This window comes from Mus musculus, chromosome 9 (genome assembly GCF_000001635.26).
Source record: "Mus musculus strain C57BL/6J chromosome 9, GRCm38.p6 C57BL/6J".
Classification (NCBI taxonomy): Eukaryota; Metazoa; Chordata; class Mammalia; order Rodentia; family Muridae; genus Mus; species Mus musculus.
In genome coordinates, this window is record NC_000075.6 from 45,921,894 (window position 1) to 45,937,142 (window position 15,249).

The 15,249-nt window shown below is 48.1% G+C and overlaps 2 protein-coding genes across 12 annotated transcripts in view; one reads left to right on the plus strand and one right to left on the minus strand.

The window, feature by feature from the left end:
* Positions 1–10,214, plus strand: part of Pcsk7 (proprotein convertase subtilisin/kexin type 7) — a 25,661-nt gene extending 15,447 nt beyond the window's left edge. For 2 of the 11 annotated variants that reach the window (NM_001281934.1, NM_008794.2), the window contains exons 13-17: positions 4,018–4,174; positions 4,841–4,935; positions 5,682–5,775; positions 5,994–6,111; positions 6,618–7,830. In NM_001281934.1, the coding sequence (NP_001268863.1) occupies positions 4,018–4,174; positions 4,841–4,935; positions 5,682–5,775; positions 5,994–6,111; positions 6,618–6,935 (782 nt within the window). In that variant the 3' untranslated portion in view covers positions 6,936–7,830. Of the gene's footprint in view, positions 1–3,986; positions 4,175–4,840; positions 4,936–5,143; positions 5,226–5,681; positions 5,776–5,993; positions 6,112–6,617 lie in introns of all 11 variants that reach the window. The other 9 variants (XM_006510088.4, XM_006510090.4, XR_870526.3 and 6 more) reach the window with 8 other exon arrangements.
* Positions 7,735–14,165, minus strand: Tagln (transgelin). Its single transcript, NM_011526.5, has 5 exons — positions 13,941–14,165; positions 9,689–9,880; positions 9,407–9,584; positions 8,940–9,042; positions 7,735–8,622 (listed from the first exon to the last, which is right to left on the minus strand). Exons 2-5 carry the CDS (start codon positions 9,866–9,868, stop codon positions 8,478–8,480), a joined length of 606 nt encoding a protein of 201 aa, NP_035656.1. The 5' UTR covers positions 9,869–9,880; positions 13,941–14,165; the 3' UTR covers positions 7,735–8,477.
* Between the last annotated feature and the right edge of the window lie 1,084 nt (positions 14,166–15,249).

The following is a 15,249-nucleotide window of genomic DNA, read 5'->3' on the forward strand; positions in this document are numbered from 1 at the left end:
GAGATGTCCAGATGTGTGCAGCAAACATCTCATTGATAGCTAGTGGGATAGGAAGTGAACTTCTCTCTCTCTGAACTTCTTTCTCTCTCTCTCTCTCTCTCTCTCTCTCTCTCTCTCTCTCTCTCTCTCTCTCTCTCTCTCTCTCTCTCTCTTTGAGTTTTGAGTTTTTCGAGACAGAGTTTCTCTGTATAGCTCTGGCTGTCCTGGAACTCACTTTGTAGACCAGGCTGGCCTTGAACTCAGAAATCCACCTGCCTCTGCCTCCTGAGTGCCGGGATTAAAGGCGTGCGCCACCACACCCGGCTCTCTCTCTCTCTCTCTCTCTCTCTCTCTCTTTTAAGACAGGTTTTCCTGTGTAGCCCTCACTGCCTGGCTGCCCTGGAACTTGTCCTGTAGACCAGGCTGGCCTTGAACTCAAGTTCTGCCTCCCAATTGCATTCAGTCATTGTGAATTTTTATTTTAACCATCTACATGTTTCTAGGCAAGCATGTTGAGCAGAGTAACTCAAGAGCAAAACAGGCTTGCATTTTTCCCAATGGAAGTGAGGAAGAAGAAGCTCACACCTGAGTCTGAAGTCCCTAACAGGTAGAAAGAGAGAGTGGGCTTTGCTGGGAAGTTTCCTCACTGGAGAATCTGTAAGATCCCAGAATGCACCCTTGCACCCGTGCTTTGTGTGCAGTCAAGTATGCCAGCTAACCCTCTGCCAAGTGAAGTCCTGCTCTCCTTTCCTCCCCAACTTCAGGCCACCATTGTTTCTCCTGCTTCTCTTCTAGCTGAAATCCCTACCTTCTTCAAGACTCTGTGTGTATTTTTCCTTCCCTTCCTTCCTCCCTCCTTCCCTCCTTGCTTTCCTAATAGTAATTGAACCCAGGTTCTTCTTCATTGCTAGTAAGTACTCTACTACTAAACTATATTCCCAGCACACTCTTGGTGCCTTTAGTCTATAGTCCATCCTGATGAACCTTCTTGCTGCACTGATCCTACAGATAGGTTAGCCCCTGCCTTACTCTGCTGTCAGTGATTCCCTGTGCTCCATTCTCCTCTCTGGCCTCCCTCCCTGTCCAAGGTTCCTGTTTTCTTTATGTACTTGAAACTCCAAAACGATGAGTGTCTTTTGAGCTGTATTCTATGGCTCCTTATTCCTCCACTACCATCCTGTTTCCTCCCTTGTCAGAGCTGCTGTGTTTGATTTCAGCTCCCTTTTCTATGCACGATTCCTCCTCTTAAATCTTATATTGATTCCCCATGAAATAAATAGGAAGGCTAGATATTGTCATAGCTTACACCAGATTACGGAAACAAGCAAACAGAATTTGGTGTCTTTTAGATATGAGGACAACCAGTTTCTTAGGGTTTCTGGTGCTGTTGAAACACCATGCCAGAAGCAATGTGTGAAAGAAAGGGTTTATTTTAGCTTGTAGATTACAGTCTATCATGGAAGGAACTGAAGAGGCAATGGAGGAACTCTGCTCACTGGCTTGTTCTCCATGGCTTGCTTGGCCTGGTTTCTTATACACTTCATGACTACCTACACGGAGAGGGTACTGCCCCCTCCATGGGCTGAGCCTACCCATATCAATCATCAATGAAGAAATCCACAGGCCAGTATGTTAGGGACATTTTCTTAGTTGAGCTTCCTTCTTCCTAAATGACTTTATCTTGTTTCATGTTGACAAAAAACTCAACCAGCTGGTATTCAAAGTAGTTGACCATTTTAGGCATTAACTTATTTAATTCTATTAGAAATTATAGTTTACCCAAATGCATTGCCCCTGGTCTCTGTCCACAGCATTTAAAAGTCAATATAAGCCAGGCATAGTGGTAATATGCTTTTAATCCCAGCATTTGGGAGGCAAAGGCAGGAAGATCTCCAAGTTTCAGAATAGCCTGATCCAAACAGTAAGTTCCAGGACAGCCAGGGCTACATAGAGAGACCTTGCCTCAAAAAAAAAAAAAAAAAAAAAAAAAAAAAAAAAAGAAAGAAAGAAAGAAAGAAAACAAAACAAAAAAGAGTAAACTGTAAGGATCAAGCAAGGTAGGGATAATTGCTTGACTTTTATTTTCTTTTGTGTTAGTTTTTTTTTTTTTTTAAAGACTTAGCACACGCTACATGGTGGTAGCACATGCCATCACTCAGGAGGCATGTGGATCTGAGTTCTAGGACAGCCAGGACTACAGAGAGAAACACTCTCAAAAACAAAAAAAGTAAAATCTTTCTTAGCTTAGCTTCCCTTTCCCACATTTCTCAGCAAGCACCTCTCTGTCTTCCTTATCTGAAAAATTAAGATGTCACTCTTTGGGCTAGAGAGATGGCTCAGCGGTTAAGAGCACTGGCTGTTTTTCCAGAGGTCCTGAGTTTAATTCCCTGAAACCACATGGTGGCTCACAGCCACCTGCAATGGGATCTGACACCCTCTTCTAGCATGCAGGTGTACATGCAGATACAGTACACATAGACATAAAAAATATTTTTTAAGTTTATTTATTTATCTTATGTATATGAATACACTGTAGCTGTCTTCACACACACACCAGATAAGGGCATTGGATCCCATCACAGATGGTTGTGAGCCACCATGTGGTTGCTGGGAATTGAATTCAGGACCCCTGGAAGAGCAGTCAATGCTCTTAACCACTGAGCCATCTCTCCAGCCCCCAAAATAAAATCTTAGAAAAAAAAAAAGAGAGAGATGTTGGGCTGGAGAGATGGCTCAGCAGTTAAGAGCACTGGCTGAGCCGGGTGTGGTGGCGCATGCCTTTAATCCCAGCACTCAGGAGGCAGAGGCAGGCGGATTTCTGATTTCAAGGCCAGCCTGGTCTACAAAGTGAGTTCCAGGACAGCCAGGGGACTACTCAGAGAAACCCAGTCTCAAAAAAACAAAACAAAACAACAACAGAAAAGCACTGACTGTTTGTTCTTCCAGAGGATCCAGATTCAATTCTCAACACCCACATAGCAGCTCACAACTCACAACTGACTGTAACTACTGTGACAGCACCCGTACATAGACATATATGTAGTCACCATTATACATAAAATAAAAAGAAATTATTTTTAAAAAGATATTGTTAAACTTTGTCTTCTGAGTTGAAAAAAATAATGCAAGATACTTTAAGGAGAATTATATCTCACTGCAGTCTGATTTCTTGGTTCCTAGTTGAGTCTCCCAGTTTGTTAGTTCCCCACTCCTCAACACTTTTATTCTGAAATAATTATAGATATGTAGAAATGTGAAAAATGATCAAGGAAATCTTGTGTACCCCTTCCTTATTGTTACTGTCAAATATTATAATACAGTATCAAAACCAAATACTTGGTATTGGCACAATCCATAGAACATGATCAGTTTCACTGGTTTTGCGTGTGTGTGTGTGTGTGTGTGTGTGTGTGTGTGTGTAGCTCTGTGATGTGTGTACTTATGTAAGCACTACCACAGTCAAGACCTGAAATGTGCTATCATAGGACCTGCTTATGGCCACATGAACCCCTTTTACATCCCTGATGCCTGGGAAGTATAATTATGTAGTGTAAATCCTTCTGAGATCAGCTTTTTCAGCTTTATAAATTAATGTTGTGTTGTCTTTCATAAATGAAAATTGCCTATTTACCTCTATCTTTTTAGTGCCCCTTCCCTTCTAGAATGCCTTCTGCTAGTCTGTGCTGTACCTAGCACATCTTAGTGTTGTGTGCCTCAACTCATCTGATATGCCCCATATCAAGTAGGTGCTATGCACTTACTTCTCTTTGTATTCTCTTCATCAGTACTTGAGATGTAGGAGTTGCACAGTAGATGGGTTTGAGCGGATGAATGATGGAGTTCTTATATCATCTTGGCTGTATTGTCTCTCTAGCTAGGCCCTGATCTATAACACTGCATTCCATTTGCTAGAGTACATTTTACTACTGATGTTGTATATGGCTTTGGAACCTGTGTTCCTTTTTATATATTGGGATGAACTGAGGGCATGTTTATGGGCGGGCTAGTTTCCAACCTGCCTAGCCTGACTTCCTATAGTCAGCAGGACGGACCTGGAGATGTCGGGGCTGAAGACCTTGGAACATGTGGCAGTGACAGTCTCCATCACTCACCCACGACGTGGCAGCTTAGAACTGAAACTGTTTTGTCCCAGTGGCATGATGTCTTTGATCGGCGCGCCCCGCAGCATGGACTCGTATGTACACCTGCTCATAGCTTCCCAACCTTTCTTCATAATAAGGACCTTCTCAAACAGATACTGAAGCCTTCCACTGGTTGTCTTTAGCAGCTAGAAGCCATTGACCATGCTTTATTCAAGTGTCTATAACATACTTGGCATTATCCTCTGTATGCATTTTTCCTAATCCTGTGGAAAACAATGTAGTGCTGTGGTGGCTATAGTCCCCGTACTGGGGAGGCTGATAAGACAAGAGGATTATGAGTTTGACACCAGCCTGGGCTCTCTAGTAAGACTCAGTTTCAAAAGCCAACAGCCTTAGTTATAAGCTCAGTTGTAGACACTTGTTCAGCATGCTGGGCTCCCTACAGAAAAAAGAACAGCACATACTATAACCCCAGTACTTGAGTTGCTTAGGTGGAAGAGGAAAAAAATTGAAGACCAGTCAGGGCTTTATGGTTTGACCTGTCTAAAAGAGAGAGGAAAGAAACTTAGATCTGTAGGATTTCCAGCCCTGTGTTTTCTCCAGGGGCGTTTACACAAGGACAAAACTTCCTCATACCCTGAGATGCCAGGAACAGAATGGCACTGTCCCAAATGCTTTTGGTGCCTTTCCTGTTTCTGGGATAAGTTTCGGCTGTCCCTGCTAGGCCATCCATGTGCTCTTTATTTGCTCTTCCCCAGGGATCCTAATGGCTTCAATGCTTGGACCTTTTCCACTGTGCGGTGCTGGGGGGAAAGAGCAAGAGGCGTCTACAGACTGGTTATCAGGGATGTAGGTGAGCCCTCCTGTCTTACACCGCCTTGTCCCCCTTAGTCTCACTACCCACAGGAAGTATTCCATGGGTAATAGGTAGGGTTGCTGTTGGTGAAGATGGTACATGCCAATAAGTATGTCCTCTCCTAAAAGTAGGCATTGTCCGTAAAACTGCTCATTTATACTGCCTCTATAATCCTTGGAGAAGTGACTGATCCATTTTTCCTCAGGATAGCAACAAAAATTCCTTGTTGAAACCACATTTCAAGCCCTTTCACATATAACCATCCTTCGGCCAGTCCTGATAGGCAGGTAAGGGCAGGACAAATTTTCACCATTTTGCTTTTTAGAAAAACCGAGGTCCTTAGCTTGAAGTGAGTTGTTTAGGATCGTGGTAGCAACGAGGGTCACAATAGCAAAAATATTCAATAACTGCAGTATCACCAGCCTCCAGTCAGTATAGTATTCACTTGACTGGCAGCTTTGGAGCTTTTGTTTTAATAGAAGGACATGTTTTCCTGAGAAGGAAAAGTCCAGGTGAACCCCCAGAGTATGGGAGGCAAAGGCAAAACACTGCTTTCCCCTGCCCTTCCTGTCTGTCCCTAGGATGCCCTGTGAGATACTTCTGCAGGACCCTTGCGGGTCCATGGGACATAAACTGTGGCAGACCACATGGTCTGGATTCCCTTGGGTGGCTGGGTGGGCCAGGCTCTATTGTTATGCATGGCCAACAGTACACAGCTCATGCCTACCTACTTATTGCCCTAGGAGATGAGCCGCTCCAGATGGGCATCCTCCAGCAGTGGCAGCTGACCCTGTATGGCTCCATGTGGAGTCCAGTAGACATCAAGGACAGACAAAGGTAGGTACATCCATCAGAGGAAAGAGAAGTGGGGAAGCCCAGCCTCCTTCTGAATGCCAGCTGTGCTTTAGGCTTAGGCCAGTGGAAACAGTCATGGGCTGGGTAGCCTTTCCTCCTTGGGGCTCCCCTCACTCTCTTCAGCTACAAGGTTGGGGCAGATGGCATAAGTAGTGTTTCTATAACTTAGTAGTGTATCCTTGTCTCTTTTTGTCCTGTAGTCTCTTAGAAAGTGCTATGAGTGGAAAATACCTGCATGATGGCTTCACCCTGCCTTGCCCACCTGGGCTGAAAATCCCTGAGGAGGATGGCTACACCATTACCCCTAACACACTCAAGGTACAGAGATGGGGACTCTGGGTATAGCTGACAGGACTGTCCTGGGGTGTGTGTTTTGGGGGAGAGGGAGTTGTTCCTTGGTATTACTCCAGATGAAATGGAAAATGAGAGATTTGGAGGACATTAGTTTTTAGCATCACTGTTAGCATCCTCCTAGAGGAAAGTACTTTTATATAAGGAAAGTTAGGGCAGTGGTTGGGTTGGGTTGGGTTGGGTTGGGTTGGGTTGGGTTGGGTTGGGTTGGGAAACATGGTCTCAGAAAAGAGAGGCTGAGCCGGGCGTGGTGGCACACGCCTTTAATCCCAGCACTCGGGAGGCAGAGGCAGGCAGATTTCTGAGTTTGAGGCCAGCCTGGTCTACAAAGTGAGTTCCAGGATAGTTAGGGCTATACAGAGAAACCCTGTCTTGAAAAAACAAACAAAACAAAACAAAACAAAAGAGAGGCTGTCTGGGCTCGTGTTTCTGGGCTAGACCTGTCACTAACCCACCAGTGCTTGGTTTTGCAGACCCTTGTGCTGGTAGGCTGCTTCAGTGTCTTCTGGACTATTTACTACATGCTAGAAGTGTGCCTGAGCCAGAGGAACAAGGCTTCCACCCATGGCTGCAGGAAGGGATGCTGCCCCTGGGCCCCACGAAGGCAAAACTCCAAGGATGCAGGGACAGCACTAGAATCAATGCCACTGTGCAGCAGCAAGGACCTGGATGGAGTGGATTCAGAGCATGGGGACTGCACAACTGCATCTAGCTTCCTGGCCCCAGAGCTGGATTGTCCTCCACACCAACCCCCAGACCTGCTGCAGGGGAAGAGCGGGCAGATTTGCTGACCCCAGAGCCCAGCTTCCCCCATGTACAACAGGCACTTCCTAAACTCGGTTATGAGGCTTTCAATCGTGGAAGCTCAGGAGGGAATGGTCCTGATAGTGACATCTGGGACCCCAGGCCTCTGAAGCATTTGCAGCCTCCTCAGGAGGGTGAGGGCCATCTTAATGCAGTGGTAAGGGACTGGTGATCATGGCTTCTCTAGCTGAACTTGGCTGAGAACCTTTGACAAGGGATTGGCACCAAGACCAGGCAGCCCTTGATTTCCTCGCTCTCTGGAGCTAGTCAGTGTCCTAGACCACCAGGACCTCTACTCATTCATGAGTTAGTTATGCAGCAAGTCCCTATATACCTAGAAATGCTCTTGTCAGAAGTGTCACTGCCAAGGGACCAGAGAGAGGCTGCTAAGAGCCTGGACATGCCTACCCTGAAAGCAGCTGCCTTCATTACCCTTTTCTGTGCGCCTGTTCTGAAGCCAACTTAAACCTGTCCACATCTTCACTACCATTCGCCCTTTCTGCTGAAGGAATGGTGACGTGTTCCCAGGAGAACTGGGAGGCACAGGATTCCCAGCACCCTTGCTGCCTCATTGGGGAAGTTGGCCAGCTGGACTTCAGAGAGCTAAGACACAGCATTTTCAAAGATAGCCTGGGAGCACTGTCTCTGACCACCTGTCTTCCTCTGCACCGTGCTCAGGGAAATGGCCTTCATTCCAGAGGCCAGCTGTCTGCCTGACTTTTCCTCCGTTCTTGGCCTTCTCCCCTTCCCATCTTCTGAGCTAATTGTTAATATGAATTTTTTAATGCTTAAGATTTGATTTTTACTTTTCAAAGCAACATTTTGTTGAATTTTTTTCTGCACAGCTTTCCAAAATAAAAAGCAGAAGTATAAAAACCCAAACAAGTCCACCACTCCCAGTATTCTCTCCTTCTGCCAAACCAGAGCTATGCAGATGCAGGTCACTCTTCTTCTCCATAGCCTGCTTCCTCTGAAGCTCTGAGCCTGTGGGGCCAGAGGAGTCATCCAGAAGCCATCGGCCAGGAACGTGTGAGCCCAACATGCTTCCACCCTCAGGGTTCCTGGAATGCTAACAGGAGTGACAAACCAAACTGCCAGCCAGGCCGGAGAAAAGATGGAGATACATGTATATATATATATATTTATATATTTTTCTTTTTTCCTTTTTGAATTTCAACCCAAAAACATATTCCAGGAAAAGATGTAGAGGCTGGGCTGGGTCTCCTTCAAAGGACATTCGATATCAAGGACAGTGGGCTGGCCTACAGCCAGGCTACCCCAGCCCACTTCTCCCTGCTTACTCCAGGATGAGAGGAACAGTAGAGGTGGGGGTACAGCTGGGAACAGGGGCCAGGGCAGTGGTGGCTCTGGGGTAAGATGCTGGGCTGAGGCTAAGGATAGGTGGGAGCTGCCCATGTGCAGTCATCTTTGCCCAGTGACACCTCAGAGCTGTCAGGGCTAAGAACCTACATAGGCATTTGTGAGGCAGGCTAAGCAGGATGCTGCAGCTCAGGGCTGGCCTTCCCTTTCTAACTGATGATCTGCCGGGGTCGCCCATAGCCTGTCATGCCAGCCTGCGAGGCTCCTCTGTTGCTGCCCATTTGAAGGCCAATGACGTGCTTCCCCTCCTGCAGTTGGCTGTCTGTGAAGTCCCTCTTATGCTCCTGGGCTTTCCTAGAAGAAAAGGAACCAGGGTAAGGCTTGCTAGAACTTAGTGTTCTCCAACTGTTTCCTGATCCCTGCTGCTTCCCTGTTCGACTCCCTTCCTTTCCTGTTTGTCTTCTCTTTTTTTCCCCTGAGTTTGGCTCCAGGAGTTAGGGAGCCTGGTGGAGCACACGCTGGCAAAAGGTAGGAATGCAGAAGTAGGACCTCATTTCCCCTAGTCCAACACCCTTACCTGGGACGTCCCTGGCTCTGCTACACCTGATCTTTACCACAACTGACCAGCCCAAGCCACCCCAACCCCACAGAGAGACCCAGTGGACACATACTTCATAAACCAGTTGGGATCTCCACGGTAGTTTCCATCGTTTTTGGTCACAGCCAAACTGCCCAAAGCCATTAGAGTCCTCTGCACTGCTGCCATATCCTTACCTATGAGAAGAGTGGCCAGGGAGCTAATTTCAGGACCATATAGGCAATACCTGCCCAGCTTCAAAAATGGTCCAACCAAGAGCAAGTGGCACCAAATCAAGAGGGTTCAAGAGACCATATTCTAAACCCTAGTGAGTATGGTGTGGTATATATTTGATATTCTAGGATCCAAAACAGGCCCTTGTACCCAGAAGGGAAATGCTGTACCACCAAGCTGGTCCCCTTGCTATGTGTTCTCTTGGCATATCCCATTCCTGCTATGAACACATCAACAGAGCTGGTTGTGGCTTTTGATATTCCTTCTCCTTGACTGATAATCTTGCTCTCCACTCGCCCACTGGCTCCAGCCCTTTTTTCCTTATACCTTCATAGAGGTCAACAGTCTGGAACATGTCAGTCTTGATGACTCCATAATCTTCAGCTGCCTTCAAGAATTGAGCCACCTGTTCCATCTGCTTAAAGACCATGGAGGGTGGGTTCTCAGGCACCTTCACTGGCTTCGATCCCTCAGGATACAGGCTGTTCACCAATTTGCTCAGAATCTGCCAGGTACAGAACACAACTGAACACTCAGCTCAGGGAGTCTGTCTCACAGTTTGTAGGGTGGCATACACATCCCTAGATTCCCTTCGCAAGGGTTACTCACCACACCATTCTTCAGCCACACCTGGAAGCCCAGGCGCCCACGATCTGGGCGGCCTACATCAGGGCCACACTGCACTACAATCCACTCCACTAGTCGCTCCTCCAGCTCCTCGTCATACTTCTTCTCAATTTTGGACTGCACTTCTCGGCTCATGCCGTAGGATGGACCCTTGTTGGCCATGTTGAGGCAGAGCTAAAGTATAGAGTGTGGAGAAAAGAACAAAGAGCCAGCAAGTTACTTTACTTCATTTGTGCTAAGCAGGCCTTCCACTCTGAGGGACCCTAGACATCATAGCATGACCTAGACCAGCTTTACCCACTTGCTGCAGAGACCCCTCTGAACTTGAACCTCAGAAAACAAGGTCTTAGATATTTGTCAGTCTAGAGCAAGAGTCTGTCAACTTTTTATGTAAAACAGCAGAGTAAATATTTTAGACTTTACAGACCATATGGCCTCTATTGTATGAAAATAGCCTAGCTGATACATAACCAATGTGTGCCAATAAAATTTTGTTTATAAAAACAGACATCAGGCTGCCTTTGGCCTGTGGACTATTTTGACAACCCCTGGCCTAGAGCCAACCTCCTGTCCCTCATTGCTTGCTTCTTTCTGCAGTACTGGTGGAGCCCAGGGCTTCACATAGAAAGGGAAGTATGCATTGCTAAGCTTTGTCCTCGGCCTTCTCTTTGTTTTATAGTTTGTGTTTTTGTTGGGTTTTCCTCCCCCACACCCCCAGAAAGGGTTGCACTGTCTGGCCTCTGCTGTTGTAGAACTTTCCTGTAGACTGGCCTCCAACTAACAGAGATCTTGCCTGCTTCAGCCTCCTGAGTGCTGGGATTAAAGGCGTGCTTCAACAGAGTCTGGCTTGTTTCATAGTTTTGAGGCAATGTCTCACTAATTTTGTACAGAAAGGCCTCGAACAGGAAGCCCTGCATCACCCGGGCTGGCTATCAGAGCATTTTTACTTTGCCAAGACTAGCCAGAAAAGCACTAGAGAGGTTTTCCAGAAGCCATGTCCTCCAAATTCAGCCAGTAGCTATCTTTCTCTAGCTACCGGTTGCCACCAAATCTTTACCCTCTGACCCAGAAGCCAGAAGAGCAAAGTTCATCCCCCAAAGCGCAGCTGACAAAAAGACCTGATAAAGCCACCAGAGTCCAAGGGTTCTCAGAAAACAGCGGCATTCTCAGGGAGACCCAGATGGAAGTGCGCTGTTGTGCCCGTGTGGGCCAGCTCTGACTGTTGCAGCAGTGAGAGAAACCATGCAGTCAAAGTCCTCCAGGGCAGAGAATCTGCTAGCCAGAGCATGGGAAGCCTGGCCTGTATGCCAGCTGTTGCCTCAAAGGCCTATGTCCGGCAGCTCTCTGGGGACCCAGACACGGAGGAAGGCTATAGGAGCAAAGCAGGCAGGTAGGTCCCTGGGTAGATACAGTCAGGGCTGGAGCCAGACCTAGTCAGCAGGGATAGCCTGAGTGGGATGCCATCTGTTGAGGTATCTGAAGAATTTTGCAAACCAACCCCTGCTTCTGAGAGGTCATTGGTTGAGAGAAAAATTGTGTGAGCATGGAGCAGATGACAGGCTCCCCCACCTCCTTCCCATGAAAGCGGGGACCTTCTCCACATCACAGCCGTGGAGGTGGTAGGGAGTGGAGCAAACATTACCACATGGCTCTGGTCCCGGGCCAGCTGTCAGACTCTAAACATCTTGCTTTCCCTTCCCCTGTGCTGTCACCCCCTTCAGTTATGAGTTCTCTGCTTGTGAAGTGGGAGCAAACCTGGAAGATGCAGTCTGTGAACTACAGTGCACCTGGAGCTTAATAGAGCTCTTCGAGATGGGGTGTGTGTGTGTGTGTGTGTGTGTGTGTGTGTGTGTGTGTGTATTGCAGGGTGGAAGGGAGGGGGTACTTTAACCAGTGAGTTTACACAGTAAACTGATCTTCCCTTCTCCAGTTCCCACCACCTTCTCCAAAGCATTCCCTGAGCCCAACACCAACATTGAGAGAAAAACAGAATAACCAGAAGACCTCATTGAAATGACAACCCTATAGGCAACTTACTTCCCTGAGGTGAAGGAAAGGGGACATGGACACGGCTTTCTGAGTACCCTCTCAAGCTACCCTGGAGGACTCAAAAGCCTGGTTTCTGTTGGGAAGTTGTCAACAGCTATTCCCTCCCACACCCCACTGTGTGGCCTGCCCCCTCCCCCCAACCCCCGACCACCACCACCACCAGGAACCGCTGCGACAAGGAACCACAAAAGTCACAGAGTCATGGAGCCGGTGACTGCGGAGCCCCTTCCTCCTAGCCTCTACTCAGCCTGTCTCAAGCACCTTACAGTTTCCTTCTACTCCTGACTGGACAGTGGTGGCGCACGCCTTTAGTCCCAGCACTCGGGAGGCAGAGGCAGGCAGATTTCTGAGTTGGAGGCCAGCCTGATCTACAAAGTGAGTTCCAGGATAGCTAGGGCTATACAGAGAAACCCTGTCTCAAAACAAAAAACCAAACATCACTAGCCACTAGAGGAAAAGATGGGAGGAGAGTGTCCTCACATGCACTTCTCAGTCTCCAGAAAGTTCTGAACTGCAGGACTAAGAACAAGCCGTAGCAACAAGAGCATACACTGCAGCCTTGACATCTGTCAGGTCTGGGTCAGGTCATGCTCTCAAGATTCCATGTGCCCTTCTTCCCAGACTGGTGGGAAGTATGAAGTAGAAAGTCCAAAGAAGGGCTGGAGAGATGGCTCAGCCGTTAAAGGCTAGGCTCACAACCAAAAATACAAGAAAGTCCAGAGAAGTCTCTTTGAGAAGAGGCCAGGAGAGCAAATAAAATATATATGTATGTCCAAATGCCATGATGAAATGTATTACTTTGTATGCTAACTTAAAACAAACAAAAAAACAAAACCAAAAAAAAAAATCACTATAAGAAAAATCAAGCTGTCATCTTAGAGGCAGCAGAGAGGAGAGAGGGATATGGGTGGTGGTTTGGCAGCCCACCAGGGTATTTCTAGACAAAAGCTCCAACGCAAAACACCTGCATGATGCGCAGCTTGGATGCCTGTGGCCATCCAGCCCTCCTGTCAGCAGGTAGAGAGGTTAGGCTGTGGAAAGGGGCCTCCATGTAGCAGAGACCCTGGACAACAAGCAGAACCAGGGTATATCTGCCTGTGGTACCTCAGCCCATAAAATGACAGTAAGGGTGAGCATTTCTGCATCCCTGAGAGATCACACCTAAATTCCAGAAGACTAGTCCTCTTATATAGATGTGGCAACAGCCCACTGACATCCTTTAGAGAGCCCCAAGGGGAACCACCAAGACCCTTTGGGAGGAACAGGGGTCCCAGGGCTGTCCAGTCCCAGTTCCAAAGCTCCTCCACCTGTCACCTATCTGTCACCTATCTGCCACCTGTCACCTATCTGCCTACAGTGGACTGACCTCCTACTTTCAAACTGGACCAAGCTGCCATGAAAAAGCAAACCTTAGCTGGGCAGTGGTGGCACACGCCTTTAATCCCAGCACTTGGGAGGCAGAGGCAGGTAGATTTCTGAGTTCGAGGCCAGCCTGGTCTAAAGAGTGAGTTCCAGAACAGCCAGGGCTACACAGAGAAACCCTGTCTAAAGAAAAGAAAGAAAAAAAGAAAAAGAAAATTAGAAAGAGAGAGTGAAAGAGAGAAAAGGAAAGAAAGAGAGAGAGAGAGAGAGAGAGAGAGAGAGAGAGAGAGAGAGAGAGAGAGAAAAGGAAAGAAAAAGCAGGCCCTATCCCAGGCTAGTCTGAAGCATTAAACTTCTGTGGTAGATGGAGCACATGCCTGCCACACATAGCGCCCTGGGGTTTGATCCCTAGCGCTACAAAAAATAAGATCTTTAGTCCTCCACTGCCTGAGGGGGCTACCTCCTGGCTCCCCCGAGTTGCATTAGCCCTGGGGACCATCAGTGGGTCACTGCTTTCCAGAACTTAGCCCCTCACCTTCTTGGAGATCCAAAGATGGAGTTGTTCCCTTGGCCTCATTTGTCACCTCTTTGGGCCTAACACATAGCCCATACACCTATGGGTGGGACAGTGACTGAAATTTGAGCCTCCCTCTCACCCCATTTATTCTTTTGCCCCAGTCAAATCATCCTAGGCATTTTAACCCAGACTTTTTGTCTAACACAGAGAATGGTCTCTAGGGACCCAATTCCACCCAGCAAACTAGAAGAGACTAGGGGATCTAATTGAGCCCACAGCCCTTCTGCTCCCATGACTTGCACTTACAAGGCTTGGTCGTTTGTGGACTGGAAGGAGAGTAGCTTCGGTGTCTGGGCTGGGGCAGACGGGCCGGGGCGCCGGCTGGGTGAGGGGTTTAAAGGCCGCCTAGGCAGTGATGTCACCCCTCTGCCGCCCGCTGGCGCCCCTCCCTGCCCATGGAAGTCTGCTTGGCTCACCACCCCGGGCCGCCCCACTCACTCCACACAGGCTCCATATTTGGGGAAAGACACCAAGTTGGAGCAGTCTGTCGGGGGCAGCCGGAGACATTCTCTGCATGCTTTGGAGATGCTGCGGGGGTCGGGGCGGGGCGGTGCTGAGGGCGGCCGGGAAAAACCTTTTATGGGCAGGACCCTGAAACCCTTCCTTGTTACCCGGACTTGGGTCTGCTCTTCAATGAGAAAGAAAGGGGGAGGCATTCTAGAGTTTGGCCCGACAAAGGAACCTGCAAGGGACAAACAAGCCACCTTCTTGCAAGGCTTTAAAATCGAGTTGGTGGGAACTAGTCTTGACTGCAGCCTGGCTGCACAACCAGGCACTATGCAAACGCCTTCCTTTCACGTTCCCCTTTATTATGAGATAGCAGTTACCACTCCATTTAACAGTTGAGAAAATTGAGGTTCAAAGTGGCCTTTCCAAGGCTACCAAGTGCATGGCAGAACATGGGTCATCCTGCCCACAGGTATGGTATGCTTCTAGCGGGTGCTTCTCTAGGGAGTGCCTTGTTTAGCAGCAAGTCAACCCTGGCCCCTTCTAGAGCGGTGACAATGGGCGGATGTTTAAGGCCTGGCAAGGCTGGAGACACTAGGGTAAGAGGACTAGGACAGTGTCACCCTCCCTCCCTTCAAAATAGTCCTTATCGTGAAAGATCCTACCACCTCAGAAAGGGTCCCCACTTATCTTGCACCTAGCTTCAGTGGTCTTGGGAAGGGACAGGTGAGACAGGCTCAGGGTTAGGGTTAAAGACAACTGCTATCACACCTGATGGTCTGAGTTCAGTACCCAAGACCAAACACAGTGGAGACAGAACCAGCTCTCCTCTGCCCCTATCTGTGCTATGTCTCACACACTCACTGAATGCAACTTCTTAAAAGGTAAGGCTTTAGTGGTGTCTCTGAGTCCCATCCCCAATTCTGGAAACCTCAGGAAACAGAGAGAGGGAGAGGGAGAGGGAGAAAGGAGTAGAGAGAGGGAAGGAGAGAACCCTCAGGCAGGGTCAGTCTCACCCAGAACTGGCTGCAGGCCAGAGAGGTGCAGCCTCAGACGCTCAATCCACTACAGCCAGCCTGGCTGGTTTAAGCTATTGGTGCATAGAACT

Bases quoted from the DNA above. Each gene is read 5' to 3' on its own strand.
- Tagln (NM_011526.5), bottom strand. From the start codon at position 9,868: ATGGCCAACAAGGGTCCATCCTACGGCATGAGCCGAGAAGTGCAGTCC. The intron at 9,585-9,688 runs GTGAGTAACCCT...TGTACCTGGCAG, and splicing joins TGTGGCTGAAGAATGGTGTG to ATTCTGAGCAAATTGGTGAA. The intron at 8,623-8,939 runs GTATGTGTCCAC...CTTTTCTTCTAG, and splicing joins GATCCCAACTGGTTTATGAA to GAAAGCCCAGGAGCATAAGA.